The sequence below is a fragment of the Piliocolobus tephrosceles genome, chromosome 9, assembly GCF_002776525.5.
Source record: "Piliocolobus tephrosceles isolate RC106 chromosome 9, ASM277652v3, whole genome shotgun sequence".
Taxonomy (NCBI): Eukaryota; Metazoa; Chordata; class Mammalia; order Primates; family Cercopithecidae; genus Piliocolobus; species Piliocolobus tephrosceles.
This window is the reverse complement of record NC_045442.1, coordinates 17,332,517-17,353,269: the sequence shown is the minus strand read 5'-3', so window position 1 is coordinate 17,353,269 and position 20,753 is coordinate 17,332,517. Positions and strand designations below refer to the sequence as shown.

Below are 20,753 nucleotides of genomic sequence, written 5' to 3'. Positions count from 1 at the left end.
AGTTCTGACATTTCCATGTGAACATCATGATTTAGAAGAAAGAAAGGCAGAAGACCTGGATTTTAATCCTGGATTTGCCTCTAATTAGTTATACAGCCTTTGTTAAGGTGTTTAACTTCTCTGGACCTCATTTTATTCTCATTTACTTAATAAGTATTAAATAGTCACGAAATATATTTTATTCTAAAAAAATGTGGTGGATTTCAAGATCATACTGTAGTTTACCCTTGTTACAAATTTCTACATTATTTTATAGATTTGGCCGTATGTTTTCTAATTTCTGTCTTCTGAGACAGAAAATACTAACCACCCTATTATTCCTTCCCCTAATCTTTAAAATGTGATCTCAGTTCCTTTGATTATGTGAATTGTACCTCTCTAATCTTTCTCTGTCGATGCCTTTCTTAAAATCGGGTTGATGAAAACAGTACCAAGTACTGAAGATATGGGCAGATGGGCTACGATTTTACATAAATGTAAGATCATATTTTCTATTTTATTTCAGCTACTTTTTAAATGTCAATATTTCTAGGACATTTTAGCCATAGTATTTCAAACTGTCTCTTAAGCCAACCCTTTTGCCTCTGGACTAGACTATTTCTAAGCTCTTTACTATTCAATATCTTCTGGGACAGAGATTTCACAACCTGTCTCTCACCTTGAGGAAGTTCTTATAACTACCATAAATCTTGCTTTCTGCAATTTAAGTTGAATTTATGTCCTTTTTCTTTTCTCTATAGAGATGGGAACAGCCCCAACCTGGAAATGATGCTTTCTTATGAGGGCTAGTACTGAACATAGTAGAAAAATTACAGTATTTCCAGTCCAGCATCATTTTTAGCTTTTATATATTAAAGCTTCCTGACTTCGTTTCAATATTCATCTCTCAGGAGATGTTATTTTTTAAGGTCCAAATGAAATAACAGTTGCATGTCTAACATTAATGTTTATTATACCTTTTGCTACTTAGAACCAAATGAAGTATTAAAATAAAAAATGAGTTCTCAAAACCCATTTGATATAACTATAATCATGGGACTGGGTTTTTGCCTCTGCTTTGTAGAGTTCATCTTATTATTTTATTAGTCATATTATGTACACGATTTATTCATTCATGTATTCCTTATAAGCTGTGAAAATAGAAACTTGTTATTTAAAAACAAACAGTCTTAAAGCAGATTTCAATGTGTGTATTGAAAAGTTTTAGTACCTAAGCTAAGAATTTTTCTAGGTATCGAGAGGAAAAAGAAAGCACATTCTCTGCCCTTGAGGAGCCTATAGTCTTATTGGGGGAAGAGATTATAAAATTGTAACTATAAAGTACTTACAAAATAATACAAGATAGTGTATATAAAATAAGATGTTTGATGCTGATTTTATTTTGCATTTTAAAGATTAATAGAGAATATATTTTATACTAGACAAATCTGTTACCTAAGGCACTCTAAAATGTCTAATGAATTGTTTTATTCTGATTTCTGTTTTTGTACTTTGAAGGTTCAACAGTTTTTTGAAAAATCCTTCCTCTTACAGCTTTTGAAAACTCATGAAAATGCCTTAGAAAAACAGTACAGTGAAATTACAAACCATAGGAATATGCTTCTTCAAACCTTTGTAAGTTTCCAGTCACCTAGAAAAATCTATTACACTAATTATGTAAAAAAGTTTTCAAATATACTTAAGTATGCTTTTAGAAAATTATCCATGTGCACATTAGCAGGTAGTCCTGCTCAGATACAGGAAAGTATTAAGTGCTATTTAAAACCAATTGGTAGAGTAATACAGTTTGAAAGAAGTGTATGGGCAGTGATGTAATATAGCAATTATTTGCAGTTGTAATAAGCACAAAAGAAACAGTGGAACTGATTTGAATTGCTCAAGCATTGAGACCTTGGATAAAATCCTTTTGAAAGGCAGAAAGTTTCACACTTTAGGCATATTTATGGATGTGGCTAAAAGGATGGATATTGTTAATATTTTTCTATTAACTCAGAGCCAACAGCCTGAGCAATAGTTTTGAATGACAGTGCCAGTTTAGAAATATGACTTATGATTAATTGACATTTTAAAGAAAATACACTTAAAGATATTAAAAATACATATCTGAAGTCAGAACCAACACTTGGTGGTTTGAAATGACATGGCCACGTTGAAAATGTGGCTTAAAATTGATTGACATAGCTTAGAAAAATATGGTGATGTTTAGATTCTAGCATTGTCAAAGAGTTTAGGTTTTTGCATTGTCCACAGTTTTTGAAAATTCTTATTTCTCTGCCATGTTGATACTCCATACAATGTAAACTATTATTTAAAACTGATTTTGAAGTGAATATATAATTTTGCCTTCATCATCCACATTTTAAAAGGTTTTCTTGGCTATCCTTGTTTGTTTGTTTGTTTTCCTGTAAGGTTTAGTTTTTCAATTTGGCCATTTAATTACTTTACTCTCCAGTTTTATGTTATAATTATATAATGTAATATTATTCTGAATTTTAATATACAAATAACAGATATAATGATGAGTGGTAGGATATCTACCTCAATAATTCTCCCAAAACTTTAAGGTTAAATCTTTCATCTGAAGATTGTTGTTACTATATAATAGCTTCAGTTTTTTATTAATAGTACTATGAGAAAAAAACATTTTTGCCAAAATACCAGGAAGTATAATTATATACTTTCATTGTTAATAATTCCAAAAGATTACATTTTAAATTATTAAGGAAAAATATAATTACAACTAACACCTGTATTTCATCTTTTATTTGTGTTTTTCAGGAGGCTATAAAGAAACAAATGATAGAGGAGGAAGACAGATTTTTTAAGGAAATTACAGACTTTAATAATGAGTATGAACTAACAAAGAAAAGAGAGCTTTTGATGAAAGAAAATGTCAAGATTGAAATATCTGACTTAGAAAACCAAGCAAACATTTTGAAAAGTGGTATGAATAAATATTATCACCTCATTTGTCTTGCATTAATGAAAATAACTTATTTTGAATGAATGAATTTTCCAAAAATTTAACTTTTTCATGAGCAAATTGGGTTACTGCATAGCAATTCTTTTACTTTAATTGATCTAATGAAGAATGTATCTTCTATTGTGAGCAGTTTCAAATGATTTAGAAGTAAATGTGACATGAGCATTTGGTCATTCATTTAAGAAATAAATATCTATTATGTGATAGGCACTGTTCTAGGTCTTGAAGATATAAAAGTAAACACTGGAGGAAGAAAATATGTAAGCAGACATTTACAGCACATTGTGATGGAAGCTACAGTAGGGGTTAGGATTGGCGCCGTAATCCTCCAGCAATCCAGTATAAGCTAGGAAATAAGTTTACACAGTGGAGTGCAGAGAGTTTTATTTCAGGAACACTAGTGGTCACGTTTGGGTCTGTGTCCCCAAACAAATGTCATGTCAAATTGTAATCTTTAATGTTGGAGGTTGGGCCTGGTGGGAGGTGATTAACTCATGGGGACGGATTTCCCCTTTGGTGCTATTCTCATAAGAATGGGTGAGTTATCATGAGATTTGGTTCTTTGGAAGCATGTAGCACCTCCTGCTTCTCTGTGTTCTTCCTACTCTGGCCGTGTAAGATGTTCTTGCTTCCCCACCACCTTCCACCATGATTTTAAGTTTTCTGAGGCCTCCCCAGCCATGCTTCTTCTGTAGCTTGCAGAACCGTAAGCTAAGTAAATCTTTCTACTTCTTTTTTTTTTTTTTTTTTTTTTTTTTTTTTATGAATTACCCAGTCTCAGGTAGTTCTTTATAGTAGTGCAAGAATGGACTAATAGAACATACAACTAGTATGTGGGTTATTGCAGTCTTTGATGAGATCCTGAATAAAAGCAGTTGCCAAGTAGGGAAAGTCAAGGATAAATCAGTTTTCAAACCTCAGAGATTCTATTATAACATTAGTTTAACGTCCAGTATTTCCTCATCTAAACTAGGTTCAATTGCACATGAGGCTCCTTGGATGTAGTTCTTTATGTAACTCCTTGAGTACATGTCCTCTTGATCTGAAGACCTTAGCCAAAGAAACAGTTGCCCTTCACATTCCCAATATACTATGGTGAGATAGGCATAGGATAATCACTAGCGATACTTCTGTTCAGAAAGCGGAAAAACTGGAGTCATTGTTACATAGCAATTCTGAAATTGAGCCAGGCAAGTACTGGACATTCTTTGATTAGGACTCAGTCATCCTCCCGCCTCGGAATGATTCCCCATGACTCTTGGCACCACTCTTTGTGCTCCTATTTCCCTTCTCTTGTCATTCCTTTTTTTTAAAAATATACATATTATATATATATATATATATATAAAAGATAGCTTGCATTTTTATATATATATTAAATATATATATAAAAGATAGCTTGTGTTTGCAATTGTCCTTCTCTGCATGCTTCCATTCTGTAAAAGTTGGGTATCATTCTTTTTTTTTACTGCCTTGTCCATTTCAGTCCAAGCTCACTGTGTTTTTATATAAATATGGTTCTCTTAAAAACTTTGTGGGTCTCACATGAATCCTACTGAGGCTCACTTCATTAGGGAAAAGCCACAACTACAAATCTCTTTGAGATAAGCCCTTTTATACTTTGGCCTTCTGCTAAAATTACTGAGACAATATTCTTAAACTTATTGGCCCTATATGGCTCTATAGTTTGACTGAATGGCCCTATCCTTTGACTGAATGGTTCTCTGAGGCATCACCTTGGATTTTTCTGAGGTCTTAGGAAAGGGTTTTTGATTTACATGCTAGATTTAGTCTTTATGATTTCTTAAGAATATTGGATTTTTTCTTTACCCTCAAGACATTTCTTAGTCGTGAGAATGAAGGCAGGGAAGGCATCTTGTAGAAAGGCTACCAAAGTTGTTTATTTTAATTCCAGAACAACCATTAAGGGAATAATCCAAAAACAAATAGCTAAAAGGACAATATAGAAATTAAAAAGACAGCCTAAAATATACATTTAATCTGAAAGACAGTGGGAAAGGGAAAGAGAGGAACAAAAACACAGAGAACAGACAGAAAACTAATAATAAAATGATACAGTTGAATCCATTTACAATCGTGCATCACTTTAATAATGGGGATATGTTCTGAGAAATGCATTCTTAGTCACTATCATCATGTTAGCATCATAGGTTGTACTTATACAAACCTGGATGGGATGACCTATTACACACCTGGGCTATATGGTATACCATATTGCTCCTAGGCTATAAGCGTGTACACAATATTACTTATACTGAAGACTGTAGGCAGTTGGAACACAATGGCAAGTATTTGTCTACCTAAACATATATAAGTCTAGAAAAGGTACAGCAAAAATGCAGTATAAATGATTTTTAAAATCTCTGTAGGGCACCTTTATAGGGTATTTACCATGAATGGAGCTTGTAGAACTGGAAGTTGCTGTGGGCGAGCCAGTGAGTGAATGGTGTGTGAATGTGGAGGCCTAGAACATTACTGTACACTACTGTAAACTTTATAAACACTGTGTATTTAGGCTACACTAACTTTGTAGAAAGAATTTTTCTTCAAAAGTAGATTAACTTCAGCTTACTGTAACTTTTTTACTTTACAAACCTTTTATTATTTTTGACTCTTCTAATAACAGTTTAAAACACATTGTATGAATATACAAAAAATTTTTTCTTTATATCCTATTCTATAACTTTCTTCTATCTTAGAAATTTTTTTTTACTTAAAATTAAAAAAAAAACCTGAAACACAAACATGCACATTAAGCCTACACAGAGTCAGGATCATCAGTATCGCTGTCTTCCACCTCTACATCTTGTCCCACTGGAAGGTCTTCAGGGACATGGAGCTATTATCTCCTATGAGAACAATGCCTTTGCATATAGAAATACAAATGACTTAACAAAAGTCAAAACAATTTTTAAAAGAATAAAATTTAAGGATTTATATTCTGTAATTTCAAAATAGACTAAAATTCTATAGTAATCAAGATAACGTGTCACTGCCTTAAAAACAGGCATATAAATAGCTGGAACAGAAGAGAGTCCAGAAATAGAAATGCATGTTGTCAACTGGTTTTCAACAAAGATGGAAAAGGCAGTTCAGTGGGAAAAGGAAAGTCTTTTCAATAAGTGGTGCTAGAAGAATTGGACATCCATTGCAAAACAATGATCCTTAACTCTTCACACCATATTATAAATTAACTCAAAATAGGCATACACCTAAACACAAAAGCTAAAATTATGAATTTCCTAGAAGAAAACATAGGAGAAAATCTTTTCCATCTTGGAATAGGCAATGATTTCTTAGATGGGACACAAGAATCATGAGCCGTAAAAAGAAAAACAGACACTTAAGAAAATTAGAAGACCAACAACAGTCTTGGAGAGAATATTTGCACTAATATATCTTCCAATGTACTGTTACCCAGAACATAATGAACTCTAACAACTTAAAAAACAGGAAGGGCAAAAAGCCAATTATAAAAGGGAAAAAAGTTGAACTTCACAATAGAGTACTAATGACCAATGAACATGTGTAAAGATAATATCTTTAGTCATTTGGAAAATACAAATTAAAACGGCAGTGATATATCACTGTATATCCACTTAATTAAAGTTAAAAAGACTGACCATACCAAATGTTGATGAGAATGTGGAGCATCTGATACTCATATGGCAGTGATGGGAATGTAAAATGAATGGTACAGTCACTTTAGAAAATTGTTTTGCAGTTTCTTAACAAGCTAAATGTACATTTACCAAACAACCCAGCCACTCCACAATGAGATACTCCAGAGAAATGAAATCTATATCCTAACATTTTGGCAGTTTTATTCACAGTAGTCAAAACCTGAACATAACTTAAATGACCATTAAGAAGTGAATGGTTTGGGAGGCTGAGGCGGGCAGATCACAAGGTCAGGAGTTCAAGACCAGCCTCACCAACATAGTGAAACCCCGTCTCTACTAAAACTAAAAAAAATTAGCCAGGCGTGATGGCAGGTACCTGTAATCCCAGCTACTCGGGAGGCTGAGGCAGGAGAATGGCATGAACCTGGGAGGCGGAGGTTGCAGTGAGCCAAGATTGTGCCATTGCACTCCAGCCTGGGCGACAGAGTCAGACTCCATCTCAAAAAAGAAAAAAAAACAAAACAACCCAGAAGTGAATGGTTAAACAAAATTGACATATCTGTGGAACGAAATACTTGGCAGTAAAAATGACTGATTCTACTGGCACACTACATGGACCCATTTCAAAATAATATGGTGATTAAAAGAAGCTAGACACGTGCAAACTAATCTACAGTAATAGCAAGTAGAACAATGGTTGCCTGGGTCAAAATGGATGAACTGTGAAGGGTCACAAAGAATCTTTTGGGGTTGATAGAAATGTACAGTTTCTTGCTTGTGGGCATTTCATAGGTGTCAGTGACTGTCAAAAGTCATGAAATTGTATGCTCTAAATGAATATACTTTATGTAAGTTATTCCTCTATAAAATTAAGGAAAAAACAGTCCCTGATATCACAAATACTATAGGAGCCCTCTAGTTTGGTTCCCTTTTTCCAGAAATATGGATTTATTTTAAAAGATTTGTTTTCAGAGTACCTGATATTGTTGGATTTTATTCTTTCAGAAAGTCTGTTTCTAGGTATTTCATAACATTTTCATATAAAACTTTAATCTCCTTAATAGCAGGGACTTTTATTTTGATTAATGTGCTGGCCCCAACAATATGAATGAGATAATAATAAATTGATGACTGCTTCAAAAGGAGAAGCACAAGATGATATGAGAACACATATAAGTAGACTTAAAACTGTCTAGGAAGTTAAGGAAGATTTCCCTGAACAAGTTGCCTTCAGACTGAGGTCTGAAGAATGATACTGATTGGCCAAGTGAGAGATTTGAGTATAGACGTCAATTAGATAGTTGTAATTTAAGTCAAGAGCTCAGAGAGAGTTCTGGGCTAGAGCTATTATTACATTTTGGGACTCACCTAGAGAGAATTTATTGAAAGAAAATGGACAGTACACTGCAGAACCTCAGGATTTTCAAAAACGTGAGTGAAGAGTCTGAGAAAGCTTCATGAAAGATGGGCGGGAGCTGACGTTACCTAGGGAGAGAGTATTTGAGGGCATGATCAGCCCATGTTGATTGCTGCTGAGCTGTCAACTAGAATAAGGACTAAGAAGCAGCAATCGGAGGTCACTGGTGGCCTTCAGGAAAAGGAGCAGATTGAGGTAATAAGCAGGGCAAAAGCCAAATTATAAGGAGTTGAACAGAAAGAAGAGCAGAAATGGGATATCTATTAATAAAATTCATTATATTAATAGATTACCGTTGGAAAAGCATGTGATTGTTTTAAAAAAGGCGATGTTGGGGGAAGGAGGGGAAAATGGTGGAGGAGAGGTGAAGGGAGAAGAAGGAGAGAGAGCGAGCTTCAAACTGGCATCATGATTAACAGTGAAACTCTAGAAGTATTTCCATAACAGTTATAAGGGAGGGTATCCAATATCATCACTATTACATAACAGTGTTCTAAAAGTATCAGCCTATAAAATTAGATACACAGTAAATATTGGAAAACAAAGACAAAATTGTCATTAGTTGAAGCTGATACAACTTGATTTCACTGGGTTTTGTATGTGTAGTTGTATCCTCCACCATTCTTCCCTCCCTCCCACTACATCTCCTTTTTGAGATGTTCATATTTCCAGCTGTCATCTATTAATGTAATGAATTTTATTTATATATATGCTATCACTAACCTTACTTAGCTGTGCACTCTTAGTCTTCTAATGTATTACTAAATTTTATTTGATAATATCTTGTTTAAGATTTTTGCATCAGTATATGTGAGATTAATCTTTGTGTGTATATTATGTTGATTTCACAAAAAGCATACCGATGCTTTCTTCTTTCTCTGCTTGGAAAAATGCACATACTATAATTACCTATTCCTTCAAAGTTCAAAAAATTTAACCTATGAAACTGTTTGTGGCAACTCTTCTTGGTGGTGGTGGTGGTGGTGGTGGAGAAATAAGTTGTTCAAATTTTAAGCAGATATTAGAGCTGTTGACTTCCGAGAGCAGTTTAGCTTCCATTTGTCTTCTTACCTGTCAGTGTTTGCTCTTCCATTCCCACTTCTAATTTGTGCCACATCTGTTATTTTCTGACACTTGACTTTTCTCCTCTTTCTTCCTTCATTCTGACCTTGCCCACTGAGCTTTTAGCCCACAACTATGATTATTAGTCAGCCAGTTTCATTGGTTTTGAATAATCTCCATTTTTAACTTCATAGCTATTTTTATATTAATACTATTTTCTGCTACTCAGTGGTTTTTCCCACTGCCAGATGTTATCTTTGATTTACTATTTTTTAACTACAGGATTAGTACCTGTTCTTACTCCTTGAGGTTGCCAAAATGTGAACATCCAGTTTTTATAAAGATATTATTAATACTGTACTATTGTATTAAGCCTCTTAGGTTATGTTCTGTTTAAATATGGCAAACCAAGCTTTTCAACCTGTTTTGCCATCCCTGCAGCATCTAGTACCTCTCCACCTTCCAGCCTCACCCAGCAGCTTCTTTGTGCTAAAGGCATGCTGCCCTCTTTTGTGTTCCTAGATTGTACCCTGTTTCTTCCTGCCTCAGGACCATTGACTGTGTCTATTTGGAATACTTTTTTAATCCTTTATCTAGTTTATGGGTTCCCAACCCCTGGGCCAGTACTGGTCCATGGCCTGTTAGAAAGCAAGCCACATAGCAGGAGGTGAGTGGTGGGTGAGTGAGCAAAGCTTCATCTGTTATTTCCAGCAACTCCCCATCACCCGCGTTATCACCTGAGCTCTGCCTCCTGTCAGATCAGCAGTGGCATTAGATTCTTGAGTGTAAACCCTCTCGTGAACTGTGCATGTGAGGAATGTAGGTTGCATGCTCCTTATGATAATCTAATGGCTGATGATTTGCCACTGTCTCCCATCACCCCCAGATGGGACGGTCTAGTTGCAGTGGAACAAGCTCAGGGATCCCACTGATTCTACATTATGGTGAGTTGTGTGATTATTTCATTATAGATTATAATATAATAAAAATAGAAATAAAGTGCACAATAAATGTAATGCAATTGAATCATCCTGAAGCCACCCCCTCCCCTCCCCCCAGTCCGTGGAAAAATTGTCTTCCACAAAAACTCCCTGGTGCCAAAAAAGGTTGGGGACTGGTGATCTAGTTAACTTCGTCATTCTTCTGATCTCATCTCAAATGTTACATCCTCAGGAAATCCTTCCGTGATACTCCACCCTCCCAATTCCATATTAGGTCAGCTCCTCTGGTTATATTCTCTCATTGCCCTCTGTGCTTTTTCTTCGAAGCATTGTAATTACACACTTGTATGATTATTTGATTCCTGTCTGTTTCTTCCACTAAAGTATAAACTTTCACAGAGAGAGGAACTACATTTGCTTACAAATGTGTTTCTGAAATGTGCTTAGTTTATTCACTCATTTGGTAATACTTGTGCACTTCTTGTGTATCAGGCATTTTTATAGGACCTGGTGTTACTGTAGTGACCAAGAAAAGAAGAAAAAAATCCCTGCCATCGTCCAGTATGAGACATGGAAGAAAGAGAGGGAGGGAGAGGAGAAAAATAAGGGAGGGAAGAGGGATAGATAGATAAGGGGTGGGGTGCAGTGGGGTGTGTGTTACAGTTTTACATAGCTGTCCAGGGAAAGCCTCATTGATAAGGCAAGTTTTGAGTAAGACCTGAAAGAGGTAACGGAATAAACCAAGTGAATACCTGGGGGAAGAACATTTCACCGAGAAGGAATAGCTGATGCAAATCACCTGAAGGGAGATTGTGCGTAATCATTTTTGAGGAAAGGCAGAGCCTAAGACATTTAGAGTAAAAAGAGAGGTCATGAGATCAGAGAGGTGACAGGAATCCAGATATTTTAAAACCTTGTGGGTCATTCTAAAGACTTTAACCGAAGTGAGATCAGAAGCCATTGGAGGACTCAAGCAAAGGAGCGAAGGGTCTCACATTTGAATAGGATTACCTTGACTGCTGTTGAGAACACACTTAAGGGAGGTAAAAGCAGAAACAGAAACCTAGAAAATGGTGGCCGTAATCCAGATGAGAGATGGTGAGCAGCTGGATCAGGGATGCAACATGGAAGTGGTAAGTGGTATTCAGGTTCTAAATATGTTTTGAAGGTAGCAAGCAGGATTTCAAGATGCACTTGATGTGGAACATGAGAGAAAGAAGTGTTAAGGTTGACTTTAAGGTTTTTGACCTGAGAAACTAGAAAGGTAGAATAATTAATATTCAATATATCTGTTTGTAAAATGACTGAATATTTATTTTAAACATCTGGTAATTCATAGATAAAAGTTCACCACTTTTGGCTTCAAAATAATGGTGGTCATAATGTTTTTCTCAAAATGTTCCTCTTACTCATTTCTCCCAGTTGTTGAATTCATTTTTCTTAGATGTGAGATAAGCAATATATGACACTTTTTCCTTGCTTGGCAATATCCTTTAATGATTGGCAATGAACATATGAGAAAAACAACTTACATGTTAAAAGATGTAAATTAATTTTGATTGTCTTAGTTGGTTTAATATTCATAACCATAAAAGCTAGCTGTTGATTGGAACATTGTGGGTTTTAGGCCATGGAAGGAATTAAAACGTGATTACCACGTGAATTATACCTAAATAAAGCTGTAAATAAAAATAACAATAAAATAATAGTGAGACAATAAACAAGTGGGAAAAAAGTTATCAGCACAAACACAGTGTTTATTCTTTTCTGTTCTATAAGCCTCATAAGAAATTGGCATATTTGTTTTATTTTTTTCCTTAAAGGGTTAATCTTTAGACTTACCTTTTTCATGTAGCCTAAAGTGTCAGGATTAAGAAAAATATATTTCAGAAATATTTAAATCTAGTATTTCTCCATTATTCTTGCCTAAGTTTTAGAAAGATATTTTTGTCATAGAATGTCTGATAAATCAATTAATAATGAATAAAATATTGTATCTTTTTTAATCTGTTGAATATTGTGTTATGGTATTCTGGATTCCCTCTATTAAATATTAGTGTGTAGTTGTATTTTAAACTTTTGTTTATTAAGGGAGCAGAAGCATAAACGTGAATGTATTTTCTTTTCATTGAATTGTCCACTTTCAGTTACCTACATTAGTGGACAAAAACATTGTGAATAATCAAAAATATTTGAAGTCAATTATATGATTTATTTTAGTGTTGTTCAACATGCTTTCTTGAGCATCTACTGTATATACTACATCAGGCACTGTACAGAAATTGAGATTTAAAGTTGAATGAGGCATAGTTCCTGTTTTCAGGGGAGCTTGTGATCTAATGTGGAAGAGAGACAAGTAAAAGGATAATTTAAATATTATGTGGAGAACTTTTACTTATCGTTGTGAGGAATAATTTTATGGAATTTTCCCTTCTGTTGCAACTGAAAGACTGAAGAAAATAATATGAAAAACTACTTTTAGATATTGAGGACAAGAGAGTACAGGAGCATGATCCCTGAGAGAAGGGAAACAAATGAGGTAAGCCCTAATTGTCCAAGCCTTCTCACTGGATACAGTTTTTGGACAGTAGCACTGGGAGGAGGAACTTAAGCAATGCAAAATGGTCTGAGTTGCGGAAACAAAGACTGAAATTTAGGGAGGCCAAGTTAGCTAGAATTTTCGGGACAATGTACTTGAGAGAACAGATCTACACAGAGAAAAAGCTCTGGAAATCTGGATTGAGATCCTCTTGAGTCTTTGGATATACTTGAACCTGCATATACAGATGGGAAACTCCACTGAGCTGAGTAAAGAAAAGCTACTGGGGAGCAATAAGGTGGACAATTCTAAGAGCTCGTATGGGAATGGAAGACATTCATGTTCCATCTTGTCATAATAGAAATATTTCATTAAACAGAAGAGCTCTGCCTTAATAGCAGGATTAAATTAAATTAAATATTCTTCTAGACCTACCCTAAAAATCTCTTATAAACAAGATTTGCACATGACCCATAAGTAGCTTACCTGCCTGCTAAAACAAACATAAACATCCTTTATGGGAAGATAACAAAACTCATTTAACAAAATAGTAAACACAACGTCTGGTATACAGTCAAAAATTACTAGACATGTAAAGAAGCCGCAAATTATAACTCAGAGCAAGGAGGAACTTTGTTCAGTAGTAACATACCTAGAAATGATATAGATGATGCAATTAGAAGGAAAAATAATTAAAACTTCTAGAAATATTCTAAATGTACTCAAGAACATGAGCATAATGAGGAACTAAATGGAAGATACAAAAATAACCAAAGACACAGAAGAAACATTTGACAAAATTCAACGACTTTCATAATAAAACCACTCAATAAACTAGGGATAGAAGGAACTTTCGTCAACCTGATAGACGGCATCTATAGAAAAACCCACAGCTAATGTCGTTCTTAATGACAATGGAATGAATGTTTCGCCTCTTTAAGATCAAGAACAAGACAAGGATATCTACTCTTACAACTTCTAATCAACATTATAGTGGGGGGTTTTAGGCAGAGCAATTAGGAATAAAAAAAGAAAAAATAAATCCATGTTGGAAAGGAAGAGGTAAAACTCTCTCTATTCAAAGATAACATGATCTTGTATATAGAAACCATAAGGAATCTACTGGAAAACTATTAGAGCTAATAAACAAGGCCAGGTGCGGTGGCTCATGCCTGTAATTCCAGCACTTTGGGAGACCAAGGTGGGTGGATCACTAGGTCAGGAGATCGAGACCATCCTGGCTAACATGGTGAAATCCCATCTCTACTAAAAATACAAAAAAAATTAGCCAGGTGTGGTGGTGGGCACCTGTAGTCCCAGCTACTCAGGAGGCTGAGGCAGGAGAATGGCATGAACCTGGGAGGTGGGGCTTTCAGTGAGCCAAGATCACGCCACTGCACTCCAGCCTGGGCAACAGAGTGAGACTCTGTCTCCAAAAAAAAAAGGAATAAATGTGTACATCCACCTCTAGCATACACGAAAATTAACCCAAAATGGATCAGACACCTAAATGTAAGAGCTAAAAATGAAAAACTCTTACAAGAAAATACAGGTGTAACTTTTCATGAACTTGGATTAGGGAATGGTTTATTTTAGATATGCACAAGCAATAAAGTGTAGATAAATTGGACTTCATCAAAGTTAAAAACTCTTGTGTTTCAAAGGATACTATTAAGGAAGTAAAAAGACGACCACAAAATGGGAGAAAATATTTGCAAATCAGATATAAGGGACTTGTATCCGGAACATATTAAAAACTCTTACAACTTAATAAAAAGATAACCCAATTTAAAAATGGACAAAGGAATTAAATAGACATTTCCCAAAAAAGCTATACAAAGCCCCTTCCAGTAGGGGCTTGTCTTCCGGGACAGTATGTGGAGGAGAAAGACAGTGGCATTGATAATCATGACCTTGTGTAGGCCTAGCCTAATTATTTACAACAAAGTTTAAAAAGAAAAACATATTTTCATACAACTGTACGACATATTTTTTTGAGCAACATGAAAAGTTGCTCACATTATTAGTTATGAGGGAAAGGCAAATCAAGACCGCAGTGAGATCCCACTAGTGTGGCTATAATAAAGGTGGACAGTAATAGTGTTGGCAAGAATATGGAGAAATTGGAGAAATGTAAAATGATGCAACTGCTTTGGAAACAGTTTGGCCATTTCTCAAAGCATTAAAACTAGAGTTACTATATGATTCAGTGATTCCACTTCTAGATATTTAAGACAATTGCAAACTTGTCCACACAAGACCTTGTACAGTCATGCACCACATAACGGCATTTCAATCAATAAAAGACCATGTATGACAGTGGTGCAATAAGATTATAATGGAGCTGAAAAAATTCCTATTGCCTAGTGACATTGTGGCACAACATATTACATGTTTTTGCGATTGTAGTGTAAACAAACCTATTGTGCTGCCAGTCATATAAAAGTATAGCACATACAATTATGAACAGTACATAATATTTGATAAAGATAATAAATGACTATGTTATTAGTTTATGTATTATTACACTTTATAATTATTAGAGTATATTTCTCCTGCTTATTAAAAAAAAGTTAACTGTAAAACAGCCTCAGGCAGGCCCTGTAAGAATTATTCTAGAAGGCATTGTTATCATAGAAGATGACAGCTCCAGGCCAGGCTTGGTGGCTCACGACTAATCCCAGCACTTTGGGAGGCCAAGGCAGGCAGATTGCCTGAGCTCAGGAGTTCGAGACGAGCCTGGGCAACATGGTGAAACCCCGTTTCTACTAAAATACTAAAAATTAGCCAGGCATGGTGGCATGCACCTGTACTCCCAGCTACTTGGGAGGCCAACACAGGAGAATTGCTTGAACCCAGGAGGCGGAGGTTGCAGTGAGCCGAGATCATGCCACTGCACTCCAGCCTGGGTGACAGAGCGAGACTCCGTGTCAAAAAAATAATAATAAATAAAAGAAAATGACAGCTCCATCCATGTTATTGCCCCCGAGGACCTTCCAGTAGGGGCTTGTCTTCCAGGACAAGATGATGTGGAGGTGAAAGATAGTGGTATTGATGATCCTGACCTTGTGTTGGCCTAAGCTAATTGTGTGTATTTGTGTCTTAGTTTTTTACAAAACAAAAGTTTCAGAAGTAAGAAATACTATATTTTACACCTGTACTGTATATTTGTTTTAAGCTAAGTGTTATTACAAGTCAAAATGTTTTTAAAAAGTTTCTTTAAAAAGTTAAAGAAAGTGAAAGTTAATTTATTATTGAAAAAAGAAAAATATTTTTAAAGTAGTGTAGCCTAAGCATAGTGTTGGTAAAGTCTAGAGCAGTGTACAGTAATGTCGTGGGCCTGTGCATTCACTCACCAGTCACTTATTGACTCACTCAAAGCAACTTCCAGTACTACAAGCTCCATTCATGGTAAGTATCTTACACAGGAGTACCATTTTTTATCTTCTATACTGTATTTGTGCTGTACCTTTTCTAGGCTTAGATATGTTTAGATACACAAATGCTTATTACTGTGTTCCAGTTGCCTCTAGTGTTCAGTACAGTAACATGCTGTATAGGTTTGTAACCTAGGAGCAATAGGCTATGCAGTATAGCCTATGTGTGTAGTAGGCTATCCCATCTAAGTGTGTGTGAGTACACTTGATGTTGTTCTCACGACAATATAATCACCTAAGGACTTACTTCTCAGAACATGTCCCTGTTGTCAGACAACACATGGCTGTACGTGAATGTTCATAGCATTATTCATCGTAGCAAAAAAGTGGAAACAACCCAAATGTCAATCACCTGGGGAATCCAAAAACAAAATATGGGCATATCTATGCAGTGGAATTATATTCAGGCATCAAATAAATGGAACACTGACACATGCTACAAAAGAAAGGGTAGTCCTTACAATCATTATGCTAAGTGATAGAAGCCAGACGCAAAAGACCACATATTGTGTGATTCCATTGTTGTGAAATGTCCAGAATAGGCAAATCTGTATAGACAGAAAATAGATTGGTGGTTGCCTAGGGCTGGCAGAGCTAGGGGAAATTTGTGACAGATATAGGGTTTCTTTGGTGGGGGGAGTGAAATGTTCCAAAATTGTATAATGGCAATTGGATGCACATATCTGTGAAAATACTAAATCCCAATGAATTGTACACTTTAAAAGGATGAATTATGTGGTATGTGAATTATATCAATAAAAATTGTTTGTAAAAGGAACCAAAGGGGCTCTAAAAGTTAGAAAATACAATATCTGGGCCAGGTGCGGTGGCTTACACCTGTAATCCCAGCACTTTGGGAGGCCAAGGCAGGCAGAACACGAGGTCAAGAGTTCGAGACTAGCCTGGCCAACATGGTGAAACCACATCCCTACTAAAAAATACAAAGATTAGCCAGACATGGTGGAAGCAGGGAGGAGGAGGAGAAGGGGGGAGGGAGGGGAGGGAAGGGAGGGAGGGAGGAAGGAAGGAAGGAAAGAAGGAAGGAAGGAAGGAAGGAAGGAAATCAATCTGATATGAAAAATTTCCTGAAAGAGATTAAGGGCAGATCAGAGGCTGCAGAAGAAGAGACCAGTGAATTTACAGATAACTTAAAAAATTGAAACACAGAGGGAAACAAAAGACTTCAAAAAACTACAAAGCTCCTCAGAGACATGTGGAACAATATAAAAGAATCTAATAGATGTGTAAGTGGAGTTCCAGAAATTATGGCAGAACACAAATAATATTTGAAAATTTAGGAAATGAGTCTTAAAGGATGAATTGGGATTTGTCATGAGAATAAAGGGAGCAAGGGCATTTTAGGTAGAAGAAACAATATTAGCAATATTGTGAAAGCTTGTAGCCATATTGTGAGTGCTATGCAATGTCATTTTAAATGGTTTTAGTTATGAAGGATAATTTTCTTATTTGGAACTTTATTTCACTAAGTAATATTACATATTTTGAATTCTCTTTTGGTAGACTAACCATCTACTAACTTATCTTTTTGTATCCAGCTGGTGATTAATAAGTTCTGGTCAGTTTCTTAAAAAGAGTTACTAGTTGGCCAGCAGAAGCTAGTTGGGGCTTAAAATTAACCATATGCTGCTTAGATTTTTACTACATGAGAAAATGTTAATAATTGCTGACATGTAAGGCAAAGCCTAAATGCTTAAAATAGATTTTTTGCATTTGTTTATTTTTCTATTTCTTTTTAGAGTTTTTAGGATTGATTTTTTTCTATTTCTGTGAAGAATACCATTGGAATTTTCATGAGGATTGCATTGACTCTGTATATTACTTTGGGTAGTATGGATATTTTAACAATGTTAATTCTTCCAGTCCATAGACATGAATATCTTTTCACTTATTTGTGTTGTCTTCACTTTCTTTCATCTATGTTTTATAGATTTTAGTGTACAGGTCTTTTACTTTCTTGGTTCAATTTATTTCTAAGTATTTTATTTTTGATGCTTTTGTATTTGTTTCTAGAAATGAAGTCAATGGAACATGATAGTAGTCAGCTAAATGAACTTCAAAAACAAAAGAGTGAATTGATACAAGAATTACTTACTCTCCAAAGAAAACTTAAAGGTATTACCTTCGTGAGTTAGCTTATTTTGCTGATGAATATAGTTATATACACATGGTAAGGGCATATTATTATTTTAAAATATATTAACCTGTTGTGATATAGTGCTATTGTTGGTACTAAAAAAGAAATAGATAAAACAGTCATCAGTGTGAGATCTGGTATTTTTAATGTCGCAAATCTTTTTTTTTTTTTTTTTTTTTTTTTGAGACGGAGTCTCACTCTATCGCCCAGGCTGGAGTGCAGTGGCTGGATCTCAGCTCACTGCAGGCTCCACCTCCCGGGTTTAAGCCATTCTCCTGCCCCAGCCTCCCCAGTAGCTGGGATTACAGGCGCCTGCCGCTTCACCCGGCTAGTTTTTTGTATTTTTTTTTAGTAGAGACGGGGTTTCACTGTGTTAGCCAGGATGGTCTCGATCTCCTGACCTCGTGATCCGCCCGTCTCGGCCTCCCAAAGTGCTGGGATTACAGGCTTGAGCCACCGCGCCCGGCCACAAATCTTTTAAAGATCTTTTTTGTGCATGTAATTGCTACATTAAAGTAGAAAATAAAAATCATTAGTATATAAATTTTATATGAACGCACCAAAAATTAGAGTAGTTTTCTTATGAGTGAATAAAGGTAATCTTTATGTTTAATTTTCAAAAGATTGCAACTGTTTTTTAATTTGTTTAGTTTTTGAAGATGAAAAGAATGAATCCATTTGTACTACCAAACATCTAGAGGCAGAAAAAATAAAAATCAATGAAAAGCCTCAAAATGACGCAGAATGCTTAAGGTAAGAGTTTCCTATTATATTTTGGCATAAATCAGGTAATTTTTCAAGTTAAATAGATTTCGGTATAAAGCTAAGTGCGTCAATTATTAATTTAAAGTTCCAGATGAAGACATTATTTTCTTCTGTGTGTATTCTGACGCGTGCTAATAAGGAAACACTTGAGAGGCTAGAAAGTGCTACACATAAGTTCATGATGCATTGGGTTGATGATTGATAATAGTGAAATTAATTTTATCTTTTCTTGAGACTCAGTATTTTTCACATCCCAAGAGATAAGACAACTCTCCTTTCTGTTATTCCTAACTGTTGGCGGCAACTGATTGAAATTACTTTTCATCTTTCTAAATTCCAGCAATGTGAGGAAATCAGACTGCTATTTTACTTGACATTTGTTTCTCTGGTTTTGTTCTTAAAAAGTGAAAATGTATTTTCTCTATGAATTATTTAGATGATTTTTGTGCATTTGGATAATAAATGTATGATATTTGAAATGACATAGTCATAAACACAAGGAGAAAAGACCTCAAGTTTTAAAATTTGACTCTCATTAATTAACAGTTTAGTGTTACCTTTGCTGGCTTAATTTTAAAGAAGTTCCTGTACTTTGTAGGTTTCATATAAGAAAAGAAACCTCATTACTGGATCTATGAAGAAGCAAAAGAAGGCTTCTTTCACATAAATTGTATAGGAAATATGTCCACTAGAGCTGAACGAATGCTTCATATTAGCAGTGTATTACCTTAGGCAATAATTTTAGTAGATTGTGAGAAAATATTTGCAATTTAATTTTATATTAAGTTTTATAAGCATAAAATTTCAATCTCTTGGGTGATATGTGTGATGCAAAATGGGTTTCGATAATGACAATCTGCTCATTGATTTTTTTTGCACTTCTAAACATGGTGATGCCTACTGGTATCATTAAAGTTAGTAGTGTGAGGGCTTCCAATCTGAACTCCAGTTTTGTGGGTTTATCACTCAGTCATAAAAATGTGCTCTGGGTTAAAATTAAACACACAAAGTCTGTTAGAGAATGCTTTTTCCTTCACAAATGACGACTTAGGAAATTTGGATAGAAAGAAGTATCAGTGCATGTATTTAGTCCATTAATTGCATTTTAGCATTTATTAAATTAAATGCCAATATTTATCAATTCCTACTTTTCATTTATTGATATGTATACGTAGTTTCCCAATTAGCATGTTTCATAAGTTTTCCCAAGTGTGAAGAGTGAAGTCAAAGTACTGAGTATAAATATTTTAGGAAAGAGGACTATCAGTCTTACAATTAATGCAATAACAGGAAACTAATGATGTCAAAAAACAATAAGACATTCAGCTTCATCATGAAGGCCAAAATTAAGTTGACTTTGTTATTGAATTTTGGGATAGAATAGTCTTTTTCATCTCTATGTTCAAATGTACATGGAATTCCATACTAGTTGCATTTCTCTTAATTTCTCAGGTTTGACTTCTAATGGAGTAGATGTTATTTTTATAGCAGGATTTCTCAAACTTGGCCTTGTTGACATTTTAGACCAGATTATTCTTTGTTGTCTGGGGCTGTTCTATGCATTGTGAGATGTTTAGTAGCAACCCTGTCCTCCACCCGCTAGATGCAGTAGCACTCTGCATTCACCAGTTGTGGCAACCAAAAAAGTCTCCAGACATTGCAAAATGTCCGCTGGGGGAGGGAGTGGCAAAGTCCCCCCAAGCTGAGAACCGGCTTTATTTTAAGGTTATTATGACTTCTATGTTTGTTAACTTTAACCAGTAAGACAGCAATTACAGAGGAAATCTGTAATATTAGTTCATCTCTATGA

At 35.1% G+C, this 20,753-nt stretch overlaps 1 protein-coding gene across 1 annotated transcript in view; it reads left to right on the top strand.

Moving 5' to 3' along the window:
* CCDC172 (coiled-coil domain containing 172) overlaps positions 1–20,753 on the top strand; it is a 56,595-nt gene that overhangs the window by 15,094 nt on the left and 20,748 nt on the right. Inside the window, exons 4-7 of the mRNA XM_023224209.1 lie at positions 1,498–1,614; positions 2,779–2,944; positions 18,055–18,156; positions 18,829–18,931. Coding sequence (XP_023079977.1) covers positions 1,498–1,614; positions 2,779–2,944; positions 18,055–18,156; positions 18,829–18,931 — 488 coding nt within the window. The remainder of the gene's footprint in view (positions 1–1,497; positions 1,615–2,778; positions 2,945–18,054; positions 18,157–18,828; positions 18,932–20,753) is intronic.